We start from the raw sequence: 15280 nt of genomic DNA on the forward strand, positions 1-15280 counted from the left end.
TTTTGTTTTTTAAATATATTAAAATCTCAAAATACTCTCCTTATTTTGCACAAGAAACCGAAAAAACATATTGATATTGCTTTGTCCGGAATGACCAAACTATATAAAAGTATTTGTTCTGTACAGATATCACAGTTTTTGTCAATGAGCTCTTTGGGGTAACAGCTACACCTTTGTTGCTTCAAAGATCTTATTGACAAAAACAGCAATTTCCCTTCAATGTAGACTCCAGTTCACAATGGGAATCTGCTGTTTGATTCAGGTGACCTCCATTATCTGTGGGATATTCTGGATTAAAATCCCATACAGTTTTGCAAGTACAGCTAGTGTATAAAATGACAGATTAACCAGATAGTGTAATTTACTGCAGGGACAAGCCACATTTTTATAAATGACTTTTATTTTCATGCTTTTGCTAGATGCTTTTCTTTTTTTAATTTGTCACATTTTGTGTTTCAGATTTGAGTTTTGCGAACCTAATTTCGTTGTTGGGAATTGTTTGGAGATAGCATCAGACAGTCCACAATATGATCGGATTTATTGTGGTGCCGGTGTCCAAAAAGACCATGAAAATTACATGAAAATTTTATTGAAAGTTGGAGGAATTTTAGTTATGCCTATTGAAGACCAGGTGATGACTTTTTTTTTTTTTTTTTTTTTTTGTAACAGATATTTTTGTGTTTGGACAAGAAGTATTGGTTAAAGGCTTTGATTCTACAGTTATATTCACCCTCAGTTCAGCTAAATTACTCTATTTTATACATAAATGAATGGCATATATGCAGTTAAGTTAAATGGGTTGTCACTAGAGATGAGCGAGTACTATTTCAAACGGCCATTTCGAATAGCACGCACCCATAGGAATAAATGGAAGTGGCCCGTCCATTCATTCCTATGGGTGCGTGCTATTCGAAATGGGAGTTTCAAATAGTACTCGTTCATCTCTAGTTGTCACACATAGAGAAGGCTTATCCTCATATACACAGATGAGGGGATGTATGTCTGTCTATATTTCATGTGTCTGAACATCAGAAACAGTGGTCATGAGTTCTGACATGGAGTTTCGACCACACATACATACATACATACATACATACATCTATTTCGTTCATTTTCATGGGACAGCCAAAGAGAAGCCATATACAGCACTAGGCCGTGTTCAGTAGTCCATGGAGCGGCATCACGTATACTTGACCCGTAGTGTTAAATCTTGTTCAGGGCAATATCCTAATATCTAATAACTTAGTTGATAAGGTTTGATAAAAATACGTCCAACCTGTAATCTTACTCTGTTGCTCCCGAAGAAGGCAAAAAAACATGATGTGAGTGCAAATTGCCCCATATTAGGGGGAAATTCCTTTTCAGCTCCAGATATGGCAATCTGGATAAAGCCCTGGATTGATATCAAATCCAAAAATTTTGTTCCCATAACCTGTGATGATATTTTTCTTTTCCCCAAAGAATGACTTCTAGTGTCCTCTCCATGATCTTCCCGCTGTCCATCCCATTCATGCCATGGTCTTTTCATTTAGTAATTGCTTTGTTTGTCCATCATAGTGCTCTAGCCTAGTAGCTAATATGGGTTATGATCTCCTTAGTTAGTATTTCAGGCTACACCTTTTGTGTACTCACATACTACGTGAACTGCTATGTCCATACTATGCCCTGGCTGCCATATGTGCAGGTGCTGAAATTCGGAATGAGCAGAAGGCAGATCAGCTTTCAGCCTTGCGCTGTTAATACTCTGCTACTTTTTTGTGGATTTGTTCCATCAAATGGTAAGTAAGACCTTTTGTAATGTTTTCATCAGATATTGTCACAAGAAATGGGTGAAAAATATCATATGCATCCATTTCATTTGTATGCCAAAAACTCTATGTAGACTTAGGATAGTTGCACGAGACTGTGTGCTGCCCCCTGGCTGTGATTGAACGGATATCATCTGTGTGCCGGCCGTGTTTCTACGTCCCCATTCGTTCAATGAATAGGATCTGTGGAAGCATGGCCACAAAACCGGGCAGGAATAGGACCTGTCCTGACTTTTGTGGCCCGGACTTTCCATGAAATAACCATTCTGGAGCCATTCCTCTGCAATTCCACCCAGCAATGTATGAATAACTCTGACTTGTTTCTGCGAAGCTATGACTGTTCAAGCTTTGTACTGCGCCACTACAACAGCCTTAGAAATTCTTACATATAGTCCTCTATTGCACAAATTGTGTTGCTTAAGGTTTTCTGACTCTCTATAACATGTTTGTAAGATTCTCACAATGAAGCACTGCCGCCAGTATTGTATTGACATGCTTGGTTTTAACCCTTCAGCTTACACAGATCCAGAGAACAGGACAGAATACTTGGGAAAGTAAAAACATTTTAGCAGTTTCTTTTGCCCCCTTGATGCAACCAAGTAAGAATGACAATCACAAATCTGAAACTGTGAAATTGCGTAAGTATCTTTACTGTATCTTAATTTCTCTTCTTGATATATATCAAAAATACTAAACAAAAAAAAAAACCTGACACATGTATTTTTTTATTTTATTTATTTTCTAAGTACCTTCAGTATTTGTCATTTGTCAAGATCTGGCACCAAGCCTGGTTATATTAGCGCAACCTTAAAGTGGTATTTCTATTTCAGACATTTGTCATATCCACGGGGTATCCTATAAATGTCCCATAGATGTGAATCCCACCTCTCAAACCTGTATCTGCCTTGAAAATGGGATCCTCGACCCCCACCTCAAGGCTGCAGTGAATGGAGAGTACACCTGGCATGTTCCACTCTCCATTGTCTTCTATGGGACTTCCCAGTGCATTCTATGATTATTCTTGTAAGTCACATTGAAATGAGACCGGGATAGAGGACCCGCCTCTATGGTTTATTTATACTCTGTGGATAAGCTACAAATTTCCCAAATGGAAATAACCCTTTAACCAGTGTGTCTGGGTTATTTATATATTTATTGTTCTCCATGGCGTATGCATTATTACAGTACAGTGTACATTAACCCTTTTCTTGCCAAGGACGTAGCTCTACGTCCTCCCAAGGTGTCACTTGCCTAGTCGAGGACATAGCTGCTACGTCCTTACTTCTAATGCCCATATCTCCAGACTCGTTTGGACTATGAAGATAATTTTAGATTCATTTTAAAAAGGAGAGTCTCTTCTTTAAAATGATACCAAGTTCTTCATGTTAATCCTTACTGTGCCAAAGCAATTCAATGTTGAAAACGCTATTGGGGATTGAGATCTCAATTCCTGACAGCGTATTTAACAGCAATTCGCTAAAAATCTGTAAGGGCTATTATGAAGATCTTGGTATCATTTCAAAAATTAGATTCTCATCTTTAAAATGAATCTAAAATTATCTTCATAGCCCAAATGAGTCCTGAGATACATGACTTTAGAGTTTCAGTGAAGCATTAGTGAAACAGGAAGGGGGAGGAGGAGCAGTCTGCAGCGTGCACAGAGACAAAGAAGCATTTTCTCTATCCCTGTGCACATCCTGTATGTGACCCCAGGAGGGGGGGGGGGGGTAGAAGGGGATTAAGTCCCTATTTCCCCCCTCCTGTCAATCAGAGTGCATACTATACTTTTGCTCTTTGATTGTCACATACAGGTTTAATATAATTCTCCCCTGAGCTTTACTAGTGGGGTATTCTTATGTTATACCCCCTGAACATAACCAGGAAGTTTATTGGCGCTGTGACCCAGACATTTACCATTGTCCAGGTCGCAGCGCCAAAAAAAAAAGTCTTACCAAACACACAACATCTACACAAAATCATGAATAAAGTTTACATTTCACCCAATCCCTGCCCGGTCTATACCTGAGCTTTCTACAGTAAAATACGTCTCTAGTGATGTCCGTTACAGACTAAAATAATAACAATTATCACTAGAGATGAACCTATAGATTGCTAAAATTTTTATAGGGGGATGGAGAATAATATTTTTATGTAAAGTCCTATTTAATTTGCATGCACAAAGTGGGATGGCACATTTCTGCGATTTTGGCGTTTCTTTAACTCCCGCCCCTGTAAATATATACATGTGTGGTATGTATGAACTCCTCACATATTGCAGTTTTTTTAGAAAGTACATTTTATTTGCAGAAAGGGATTGCTTGAGTCACACTTCAGTGGCAAATTTGAATTTTTGTGCAATTTTTGCTTGCAATCTGTGTTTGCCGCAACGTTGCATGAAGGTGGTTGTATATATGAAACATTACGTTGTGTTTTTATATATGGTATGCTGTGTAATCTGAAAAAAGTTAGATTTTGGTGTCACAGTTTGGTAGGTGCAGTATATCTTTTTAACATATTAGTGAATAACAGCAAAATCCTGCTTGTCTTCTGTATTCGTGTATTTGGGAGTCCGAGCTCTTGTTGTAGTTGATGTTTGCGGTACGTATAGTATATACTGTATACACCATAAGCTATTATTTTAAATGTATTTTGTATATGAATGTGAGATTGAACATGAGTTTTAGGTGCAAATATGTGTTTTACTGCATTTTTTTTAAAAAATGTTTTGTGTTTGTCACAAAGTTACATGAAGGTGGATGTGGCTATCGATGATCCATTTAGACATTTGTAATCTTCAGGTTGTCTACTTTCAAAAAATTATATAGGGTTTAGGGGTTCACTTACTTTTCATGGTGTGTAATCCCTACATTTTATATTCTAGCTTCAAAGCAGATTTTTGTTCCTTCCAGTTCTAGCGATTTTCTGAAGACATGCATGCGGATGTAGGCCATTGTGATATGTATGACCTCTGCACATGTTGAACTCTTATTTTTAGGCAGTTTGGTGCATTTCATTTATTGTTTGGTTTCCACTTTTAACAACTAATATACATTTCTTTGCATTTTTTTCATCACTTTAAATCAAAATTGCATGAAGGTGCCTGTTCATATACAGTACCAAGTGGCATTGAGACAATGCTGCAGGTGTCTACTTTAAGAAAATATAAAGGTATAGGGGGGGTTGGATGATTTTTTTTAATGTTACATTTTTTCTGGAAACTGCAAATTGCTCTGGCTACTGGAAGTGCAAAATTTCCAGAGACCCTTGGTAGTGAAAGGGTTAAAGCGTCACTAAACATTGTAACTCCTATTGATTTGGCAGTATTAACACATTTTGTAGTAATAACTTTATTAACACTTTTTTTTTTTCTTCTTTCACTTTTGTGCTGAAATCCACTTTCTTTACCTGCTGAAATCTGTTCACTGTTTCTAACTGAAGTAGGTGTGAACAGGCTCATGTACCGTATAATGAAAGGAAGCCTTCATATGTATGGCATTTTATCATCTAAAGCGGTGATTGTGGTGTTGTATGAAAGATGAGATCTAAAAAGTAGATTGCACGGAAAGAAGCCAAAATTTAATAAAATATATTACAACTTTTATTAATGCCCCATGCTGCTGGAAAGAAGGAAGTTGTTCAGAAGTTTATGTAACCTGGAATAGAAAAAAGAAAAATCATCCATGCGATTTATTAGCTTTATTTATTTGCAGACTATCAACTCCTAAACATAATGCAATAAAATTAGACTTGAATTACTTTAAGATTAGAGTTGAGCGAGTACTGTTCGGATTAGCCGATCCGAACAGCACGCACGCATTGAAATCAATGCACGCAGCCGGCACGCGGGGGGGTTAAGCGGCCGGCTGCCGTCAAACCGGAAGCACCAGGTGCTTCCATTCATTTCAATGCGTGCGTGCTGTTCGGATCGGCTGATCCGAACAGTACTCACTCAACTCTATTTAAGATCAGTTTACTAAAATAATTTTAAGACCTTACCCAAATAATGAGGAAATTTGCTAGTTAATAAAGTCATGTGATTACTGGAGCCTCAGCACCAATTCACCATTGTGAGCCTGGCAGGCTTATATAGACCGTGTCTATGGATAGGCCGGCGCCCTACTGTATCTGTAATGGCCCCTTCACACGGGGGAAAAAAGGAACCCATTGAAGTCAATGGGAGGCTTTTTTTTCAGCGAGGAAATTCCACACCAAATTCCTCCCCATTTTCCTCCGTGTGAATGAACCCTAACATGCTACATAACATACTACACTGTTAACTGATCGTCTCCAGCATAAATCACTGAGCTGTGACGTGAAAGGCTCAACCAAGGTGCGGTACATGAAACCTTCTAAGAGCAGAATACTCTGTCTCTTAGGCTTCTGTATTCCGTTTAAGGCTGGGTTCGCACTGCATTTTTTGGTGAGGATTTTGGAGAGAAAAAAAAATCCACATGAGTAATCAGGAAATAGTTTTTTTTTTTTAAGTTTTTTTTTTTTTTTTCGAGGCATTTTTTAGTGCCTTTTTTGAGGCATTTTTAGTTTTTGTTTTTTTTTCCCTCCAGCACAGTGCATGGAATTGAAAAGAGCACTAGCGTCGAAAACCGCTAGCGTTTTTTTCCGCCTCCAATTGGCGCCTGTTGGGGTTTTTTTAGGTGGAATCTGCCTGACGAAAGGTCATGTCACTTTTTTTCGTAGGACTCTATTGTGAGGTGGATTTTGACGCGGATTCCGTGTCAAAATCCTGACCAAAAAACTCTGTGTGAACTTACCCTAATAGTTTTCTTGTCTGCACTTTGATTTTCCAAGGTAGAAGTACTGGATGAAAATATGGAACGGCCAGCCTAGTTTTCTCCCACAAATCTGGGTAAATTTTAACACTTTGGTGACCTGCACCATACAGTACTGTGACAGAGTTAAAAATGTGACGCTTATTAAAGGGAGTCTTTCAATAGGAAAAGAGGTGCAAGACTTATGACTAACTTTGTAGGGCTTCTTCTAGACTTTACAAAGATGCCTTTCTTACTCTACATTGCAGCTCCATTTTCATGAAAATCAATGTTTTATTCTTATGCAAATTAACTGAAAAGGGCTATAGGGGGTGTGACTTCTCTTCCTGAGGCCTCGCTGTCTGCTCTATATAGCTAGCCCTGACAGGGGAAGTCACACCCCTAACGCCCTTTTCAGCTAATTTGCATAACAATAAAATGGTGGTTTTCATGAAAATGATACTGCAACGCAGAATAAGAAAGTGTAGACACTGCCCTACAAGGTACTGCCATTAGTTTTATACTAGAGATGAGCCAATAGTATTCAAAACTATTGTTTCGAATACCTCGCTCCATAGGAATGAATGGGAGCGGCCGCACGCCAGCTGGCGCTTAACCACTTGCAGTTCGCCCGCTCCGACATAGTTTTGAATACTATTCGAATCAACACTATTTTATACAGATTTTCTGCAGACTTGCTTCAAGCCTTCAACACCTGAACGTTTTTTTACACGTGACAATTCATATCTCGGTTGTTGAGAGATTTATTTATTTGACAACATGTAAATAAGCAATCTCTCCTTGATGTAACAACTAACTGTGTTGCTGGTTTTTTAGGATTTTAACCCTTTAGTAACACATGACGTACCTGTACGTTATGCTATCCCTAAGGAAGTAGGAGAAGGCTTAGCAACTGAGCCCTCTCCAGGCAGGTTGTATTATACAGCAGGCACTAACTGATGTTAACTCTTTAGATGCCTGTCAATTGCAACCGAGGCTCCTAAATAGACCCAGCCAGTTATCATGACAGCCTGGAGCCTATGGGAGGCCCCCAGGCCTACCTTCGCTATGATTCTATTACACTCTGCCATTGGCAGCATTAGAAAAGGCCTGAACTATAAAAATATAATGATATTTTTCTTATACGGTGAACAATGTAGCGGGGAAAGGGGAAATAAAAATCAAGACAAACTGGCTTAGTGTAATACTATTTGCAAAATGTTAGTAATAAAAATTACAACTTGCCCCCGCTAAAATAGAGCCCTTACATGGCACCGTACATGGAAATAAAAATGTCACGGGTGTCGCAATATGGCAACGGAAAGAAAGTTTTAAATGTTTGTAAAGATGTTAAAACTTTAAAAACTTAAAACTATATAAATTTGGTATCGCCGTGATCATACTGACGCACAGTACCCCAGGTAATATAATTTTTACCGCACAGTGAATTCCGTAAAAATGAAGTCTAAAAAAAATGCAATTGCACAATTTTGTTACAATTTGTCAGTTTAATACATTGTCCTATATAAGGAAGGTGATTAAGGCCTCATATATGTGACTGATTTATTTCAGTATATCAGCCGCAATTATGGGTCAGCAATTGTGGAAAATATACAGGCCCGTTCTTTTCTATGGGCCCATAGAAGCAGCCATAGTTTTTGCAGCTGCATGTCTGGAGCCATAGAAAGGAGCCTCAAAATATGTAGCAGGTCCTGCCCACTCGTTTTGGGGATATGGCCATTCATTAAAGTGTATTCTGGATGGCACATGGATACCAATCATTGTGCCATCTGTTCCATTTTCACTGACCTGTGCCTTTGGCCTGGCAAGATGCTTGGTGTACAGTACAGATCAAATGTTTGGACACACCTTCTCATTCAAAGAGTTTTCTGTATTTTCATGAATATGAAAATTGTAGATTCACACTGAAGGCATCAAAACTATGATTTAACACATGTGGAATGATATACTTAACATAAAAGTGTGAAACAACTGAAAATATGTCTTATATTCTAGGTTCTTCAAAGTAGCCACCTTTTGCTTTGATTCCTGCTTTGCACACTCTTGGCATTCTCATGATGAACTTCAAGAGGTAGTCACCTGAAATGGTTTTCACTTCACAGGTGTGCCCTGTCAGGTTTAATAAGTGGGATTTCTTACCTTATAAATGGGGTTGGGACCATCAGTTGTGTTGTGCAGAAGTCAGGTGGATACAGAGCTGATAGTCCTACTGAATAGACTGTTAGCTGCTTGTTTGGCCTAAAGAACACAAGGAATGGACATTAGACCAGTGGAAATCTGTGCTTTGGTCTGATGAGTTCAAATTTGAGATCTTTGGTTCCAACCACCGTGTCTTTGTGCGATGCAGAAAAGGTGAATTGATGGACTCTACATGCCTGGTTCCCACTGTGAAGCATGGAGGAGGAGGTACGTTGGTGTGGAGGTGCTTTGCTGGTGACACTGTTGGGGATTTATTCAAAATTGAAGACATACTGTACCAGCATGGCTACCACAGCATCTTGCAGTAGCATGCTATTCCATCCGGTTTGCATTTAGTTGGACCATCATTTATTGATCAACAGGACAATAACCCCAAACACACCTCCAGGCTGTGTAAGGGCTATTTGACCAAGGAGGAGAGTGATAAAGTGCTACGCCAGATGACCTGGCCTCCACAGTTACCAGACCTAAACCCAATCGAGATGGTTTGGGGTGAGCTGGACCACAGAGTGAAGGCAAAAGGGCCAACAAGTGCTAAGCATCTCTGGGAACTTCTTGCAGACTGCTGGAAGACCATTTCAGGTGACTACCTCTTGAAGCTCATCAAGAGAATGCCAAGAGTGTGCAAAGCAGTAATCAAAGCAAAAGGTGGCTACTTTGAAGAGCCTAGAATATAAGACATATTTTCGGTTGTTTCACACTTTTTTGTTAAGTCCACATGTGTTAATTCATAGTTTTGATGCCTTCCGTGTGAATCTATAAATTTCATAGTCATGAAAATACCAAAAACTCTTTGAATGAGAAGGTGTGTCTAAACTTTTGGTCTGTACTGTAAGTGCATAGCAAGAGTTTGTGAGAAGGATGTGTTAACATTCAGATCATGAATACAGATAGACTTAAAAAAAAAAAAAAAAATACAACAATCTTATTGCTTGAGTATTCTAGAAACCAAATGGCACAACATTTTCTTTGGTTGTTATGGCTGGTAAAGGAAGCGTATTATGATAAGACTGACCTTTGTATGATGATATACCCTTTTGTTGCTTGATGGCTGTAAATTGCTACCTGTATGGGAACTAAATTATAGTACATGGTTAAGTATTATTGAAACTGGAAACCTGCCAGTGTGAAAAATTTGGAATGGGACCGAAAGTAGCTACCAGGATAGTTACGGTTTTAAACAAAATAAAAACTCTCTCCATTAAAGAAAAAAATTATTGTTATTAAATACAATTTTTTCTTTCAGCTCCCTGTACAGTAAGGGGCCTACAGGACTTAGCTCGTATCTATATTCGCCGTACGCTTAGGAACTGCATAAATGATGAAATGCAGGCCAAAGGAATACCCCCCAAAGCACCTCCAAAGCGGAAAAGGAGACGGTGCCGTAGACGCCGCATAAACACCTATGTATTTGTAGGAAATCAGCTAATTCCTCAAGCCTTAGATAGTGACGACGATGAAAAGATTGACGAGGACAGCAAGGAAGAAGAAAAGGATCACAACGAAGCGATGAAAGCAGAGGAGCCTCCACAGAACCTTCTTCGCGAGAGAATACTGAGCTTACCTCTCCCTGAATCTTTAAAGGCATATTTGACCTATTACCGAGAGAAATGATGATGACGATGCACTTGAATATGAAACTTTATTTGCCTGCTGAAATTTAATTATTTTTTTTTCCTTGAAAATGTAGCATTTGTTAATAAAGAATTTGGCAGTTCTTTCTTTCAGCAACAGATCGAGTGGACACCTAAATGGTCTTAACTCCGTTCATTCATTTAGATTTCTTTTTTTACAAGCTCGATATTTTCTGTACATTTTAAGATAAATTGTACACAGATTTTTAACTGTAACAAGTTACTGCTTGGTAGTATCACTTGTTCTTTGGGGAAGGCGTTCTTCAGCAGCCCGTAATCTAGTAGTATGTACAGGGCATAGCACACTGGAGAAAGATCTGAATGGTCTTAAAAGCCATTTCAATCATTTCAAACACCCAAGTCGCAGTGGAACATTCCATTCCGATGGTTTCATCCTGTTAGTCTCTTGTTTTATATATATGCCAGTCGAAAAAGAGTGAAAAGTGCAATAGTTTAGCAAAGGTAACCTTTTTGTGAATGCCACCAGTTTTGTGAATTTTCTAAGAAAAAGTTGGAAGTGTCAAATACGAAAATTACGTTGCATTCGGAAAAAAAAAAAAAGTTGCTTGTTACAATCCTCTTTACAGGTAATCCAGCCTCTGTTTTCTATATGCCTGACGTGTTTAAATGTGTTCTGTGTTGGCTATCCACAAAGAACCATTGCTAAAAAAATTACCATCTGACTCGTTATGCTTGAAAAACTTTTCCAAAAAAAAAGAAAAAAAAGCCAATATGAAACGTGTTCAATAGAAGTATTTTTTATTATGTTTGGGAAGAAGAAAATTGTACAGCATCATTTATAGAAACTAATTATTCCATCCAACTCTGATGTTGAGACTGCTTACAATTCCTGAGCGTGTAGGAATATTGTAAGTATATTCACTATATTCTTTCAATGTCTATGTAATGTAATGAGACTCGTTCACGGCTTTCATTACAGTGTTTTCCGTTCATGCCACAATAATAGGTAGACTATGAGTAGTGGGTGATGGCACCCTCTTATAAAGTAAGTTTCTGTTCCTGTTCTTAAATGGGCATGTAAAACCTTCACAACAGTTTTTTTTTTTTCCTATACTCCAGTAGGAAAAAAAAACAACCTTTGCCAATAGTCTTCACTGAAAATCTCCAAATGTTTTGTGTCTGCAGCTGCCATGTAAACCTAGGTGGTCTTTATGGTTACAGACTACAATCTTACCCTGTGTAGTCTGATCATGCAATTATTCTACCTACTATCTGTCCCCTACTTCTTACTAACCTACCAAATACATATGTGTTAAAGAAAACTTTGGGGTGCATTGAAGGGGTGGTATAACTACAGTAGCATACTTCACATTGGGTCCAGTGACCTTGATAGAATGGGAAGTCACAGCCGCCTTCTGCTATTTTAAAAAGGATCTTACATCATTTGGGGCACATGCGGTTTTATATACCGCTAGAAGGCCGACAATGCGCTGAATTTTGTCGGCTTTCACGATCTGTGCCCCGGGTGAAGAGCTATCGGTGCTGGTACCATAGCTCTTCATTGTCAGAAGGGTGTTTCTGACAGTCAGTCAGGAACGCCCTTCTTCACAGCAGCGTCTGTAGCGCTGTACTGTGAGAGTGGGGAGGAACGCCTCCTCTCCTCCTGATAGTACTCGTCCATAGACAAGTACTGGGGGAGGCTCTCACAGTACAGCGCTATAGGCGCTGCTGTGAAGAAGGGCGTTCCTGACTGACTGTTAGAAACGCCCTTCTGACGGTGAAAAGCTACAGTACCGGCACCGATAGCTCTTCACCCGGGGCACAGATCGTGAAAGTTGACATTGCGTTGAATTCAGCGCAGTGTCAGCTTTATAGCGGTATATAAAACCGCATGTGCCCCAAATGATGAAAGTTCCTCTTTAACAGTACCTGTCTTTCTGCACCAGTTCTGTCATGGATGACTCTGATGTTAGTCTCTCTTTATAGACCTATTTGCTAAGGGTATCCTGGCAGGAGTTAATGGCTGCAAGCTTTATCCGTTCTCGCAAGCCTCACCACCGCTGAATGGTCGCCAGGTGATTGAGCAGTAGCAGACTACACAAGTTCTGTTTGTAGTCTGTAACCATGGAGCCAAACAGGAGCTGTAGGATATTTTTAATCATAATCTATTTACAAAGAAGGTTTTTGGTTATTTTTTTTTACTTTACATTGGTTGTGAAAGTGAACTATCTTTTTACTATGGAAACTGTAAATGACACAAATTGACGTAAGAAAGCCTCATGTCAATGTATAATATTGTTATATTGAGAAAGTCATATGGATTCTTTAAGGGACTTCTGAATATTGAGCCTTCTTCAAAGATTGAAGCCTCTCATTATATTCCGGACTATCTTGAACGTGGCATATGGAAATATAAGTGTATAAATCTGCTTTCATTTGATGGACAGCTGTATATAAACAGGACGTATGTGTAAAGTGTATTTTTCTGTGGGGCACAATGTGAAACATTCCCTTTAAAATAACATCACCAGCTTATATTCAGATGGTTCATAGCCCTGTATCCACACAGAACAATATAGATTAATATAGAGAATATTTTGAAGATATTCTCTGAGGATCGCTTTATTTCATGGAGAAGACGGTAGATGATATATTAATCCGTTTATAGTTTATTATAAATGTAAATACCCTTTGCTACCAACGACATTGTTGCAAGCTTGTCGTACAATAGCTAACGTTCCTCTTACAATGGACATTAACAATGTAGCTTCATTTCAGATCACTTTTATAGTGTGTGGTGTATTCTTGCTGAGGTTGACATAGCTGCCCCGAACCTATATTGTTTTATTTCCGATTTCTGCATTACGCATTGTCACATTGATAGGTAATGGCAGACAATTAGGTGGTTATTTTGCTTATTTTTTTTTTTTTTTTATTTCTTAAGCATTCTCTAAACCGTAGTGATGTTTCTAACATGTGGTTCTCTGGGCCTAATGGACAGCTGAGGTAGTTTCAAAGCTGTATATGTAAAATGCTTTTGTAGAAAGACTGACTGCACTTTCATTTGATTGTATTCTTTGCAAGCGGTTAATATATATATGTTTTCATGACTATTTTTAAATGTTTGGTTTATATATATATATATGTATTTTCATGAAATGCTTGTCTCATCCCTTTCACCCACTTTAAAAATGCATTAACTGAAAATAGAAAAGTAAAAAAAAGTGGATATTTGAACATTTTGCATATGCTGTTGATTGGGACATTATTGCAATAAAAAAGTCAAAGAAATTGTGCATATTTTATTGTTCGAGCAAAGTTAGATATCATTTAGGCCTTTCTATGTATTCGGTGCATTCCTCTGACGCTAATACAGGTCCAAGGAGATAAGGAAAGTCTGACTTCATGAAAAGATCCAACACTGTTCTTGACTCTCAGGCTAAGGCCCCACATTGCGGAAACAGCATTTTTTTTGCTGCAGATTTTTTTTTTTTTTTTTAACCAAAAGCCAGGATTGAATTTAAGAGAAGGGAAAAGTATAAGAGCTTCATTTATATTTCCCATAACTTTTGTAGCTACTCCTGGCTTTGGCTGAAAAAAAAAAAAAGAATGAGCAGGGGAGTGGGACTAAACCTGAGGTCACATGGTAGTTTTCAATAGTATCTGCAGATTTGAGAAACCTATTTGCACAGCAATTCATGCTAGAAATTATAACCACAGACGTGGGAGATGGGACAAGTGACATCACTCACTGCTGTGCTGGCAGGACAATCCATTCAGCTAATTGTGCTTTGCTGATAAGAGACTTGGCTTTATCAGCAAAGCTTATCTCTCTAAATAAAGACTGGTTTAGACAGTTGATGGAGCAGAATCGAATCCTATCACAACCAAAGCACTTTCCTTCGGTCAGTACACACAGCAGGTTATACTGGAAAGTCAACTGAAATAACAGGTACACTATAACCTCCAACCTACACAGCTCTGCTATCAGCTTCATGGGCTGAATCCTTAAAGGGAACCAGGTTTAGGAGCCCTGAACAAGCAGCAAGTCCTTATGCTGCTGTTGTTTAGAGCCCTAAACTTGACTATATCAATCCCATCAATGGCGCCAAAGTAAAATTCCAGGATTTTTTTTATTTATTTTTGTTACACAAGGTAGTCGTCAAAGTAGATGCAAAATGTGCTATTCTTGCTACTGTCACCCATGTATATTTTCTGCTTAAGCAAAACCCTGTTGAAATTGAGGATGATGTCACCACAGATCTTGCAAACTACAGAAACAGCCCCTAATAACACAGGACAATGTATTAGGGACATGGTGACCTGACTGGGCAAAATGTGAAGAAAGGATGAGCAAAGAGCATTTTCACAAATAGGGCAGAAGAGCAGGTGAGCGAGACTTTGATAAACCTGAGGTCATATGGGAGCTCTCAATAGTATTTGCAGGTAGCCTAGAGACTCCTGTTTGCACAGCAATCCATGCTAGAAAAAAAAAGGTCAAACTGTGATCTTGAGACTTTATGAAGTATGTAAAAGCAGGATAAGAAAATAAACTAAGTAGACATCTATTAATATTGGGGTATGGTCTTTCAGACTGTAAAATGAGTAAAAAATAACCACTGAGGAATCGCTTTAATTAGCTGGAGATGAGTTTTGCATTACACTGTTAAAGCTGCAGACAGTATGCCATGCTGCATTGTGTATGCTTAGTGAAGTGAGGTGTCCTGACCTTGGCTTAAAGAGGACCTTTCACCAGCTCTCCATGTACAGTACGTGATTTAGTGTGCAGCGGCTCGGAACCGAGGAAGACTGTACTGTACTGTATATGGTACAGTCTTCCTCGGTTCTGAGCCGCTGCACACTAAATCACGTTGATCCGTTCCTGCACGGC

General features: G+C 38.7%; 1 protein-coding gene across 1 annotated transcript in view; it reads left to right on the top strand.

Annotated features, from left to right (window-relative positions):
- Window positions 1-13648, top strand: part of PCMTD1 (protein-L-isoaspartate (D-aspartate) O-methyltransferase domain containing 1) — a 43689-nt gene extending 30041 nt beyond the window's left edge. Inside the window, exons 4-6 of the mRNA XM_075270554.1 lie at window positions 460-631; window positions 2323-2446; window positions 10041-13648. Of these exons, the coding sequence (XP_075126655.1) occupies window positions 460-631; window positions 2323-2446; window positions 10041-10408 (664 nt within the window). The 3' untranslated portion in view covers window positions 10409-13648. The remainder of the gene's footprint in view (window positions 1-459; window positions 632-2322; window positions 2447-10040) is intronic.
- Window positions 13649-15280: the final 1632 nt, after the last annotated feature.

The sequence above is a fragment of the Leptodactylus fuscus genome, chromosome 4 (assembly GCF_031893055.1).
Source record: "Leptodactylus fuscus isolate aLepFus1 chromosome 4, aLepFus1.hap2, whole genome shotgun sequence".
In the NCBI taxonomy this organism is placed as follows: domain Eukaryota; kingdom Metazoa; phylum Chordata; class Amphibia; order Anura; family Leptodactylidae; genus Leptodactylus; species Leptodactylus fuscus.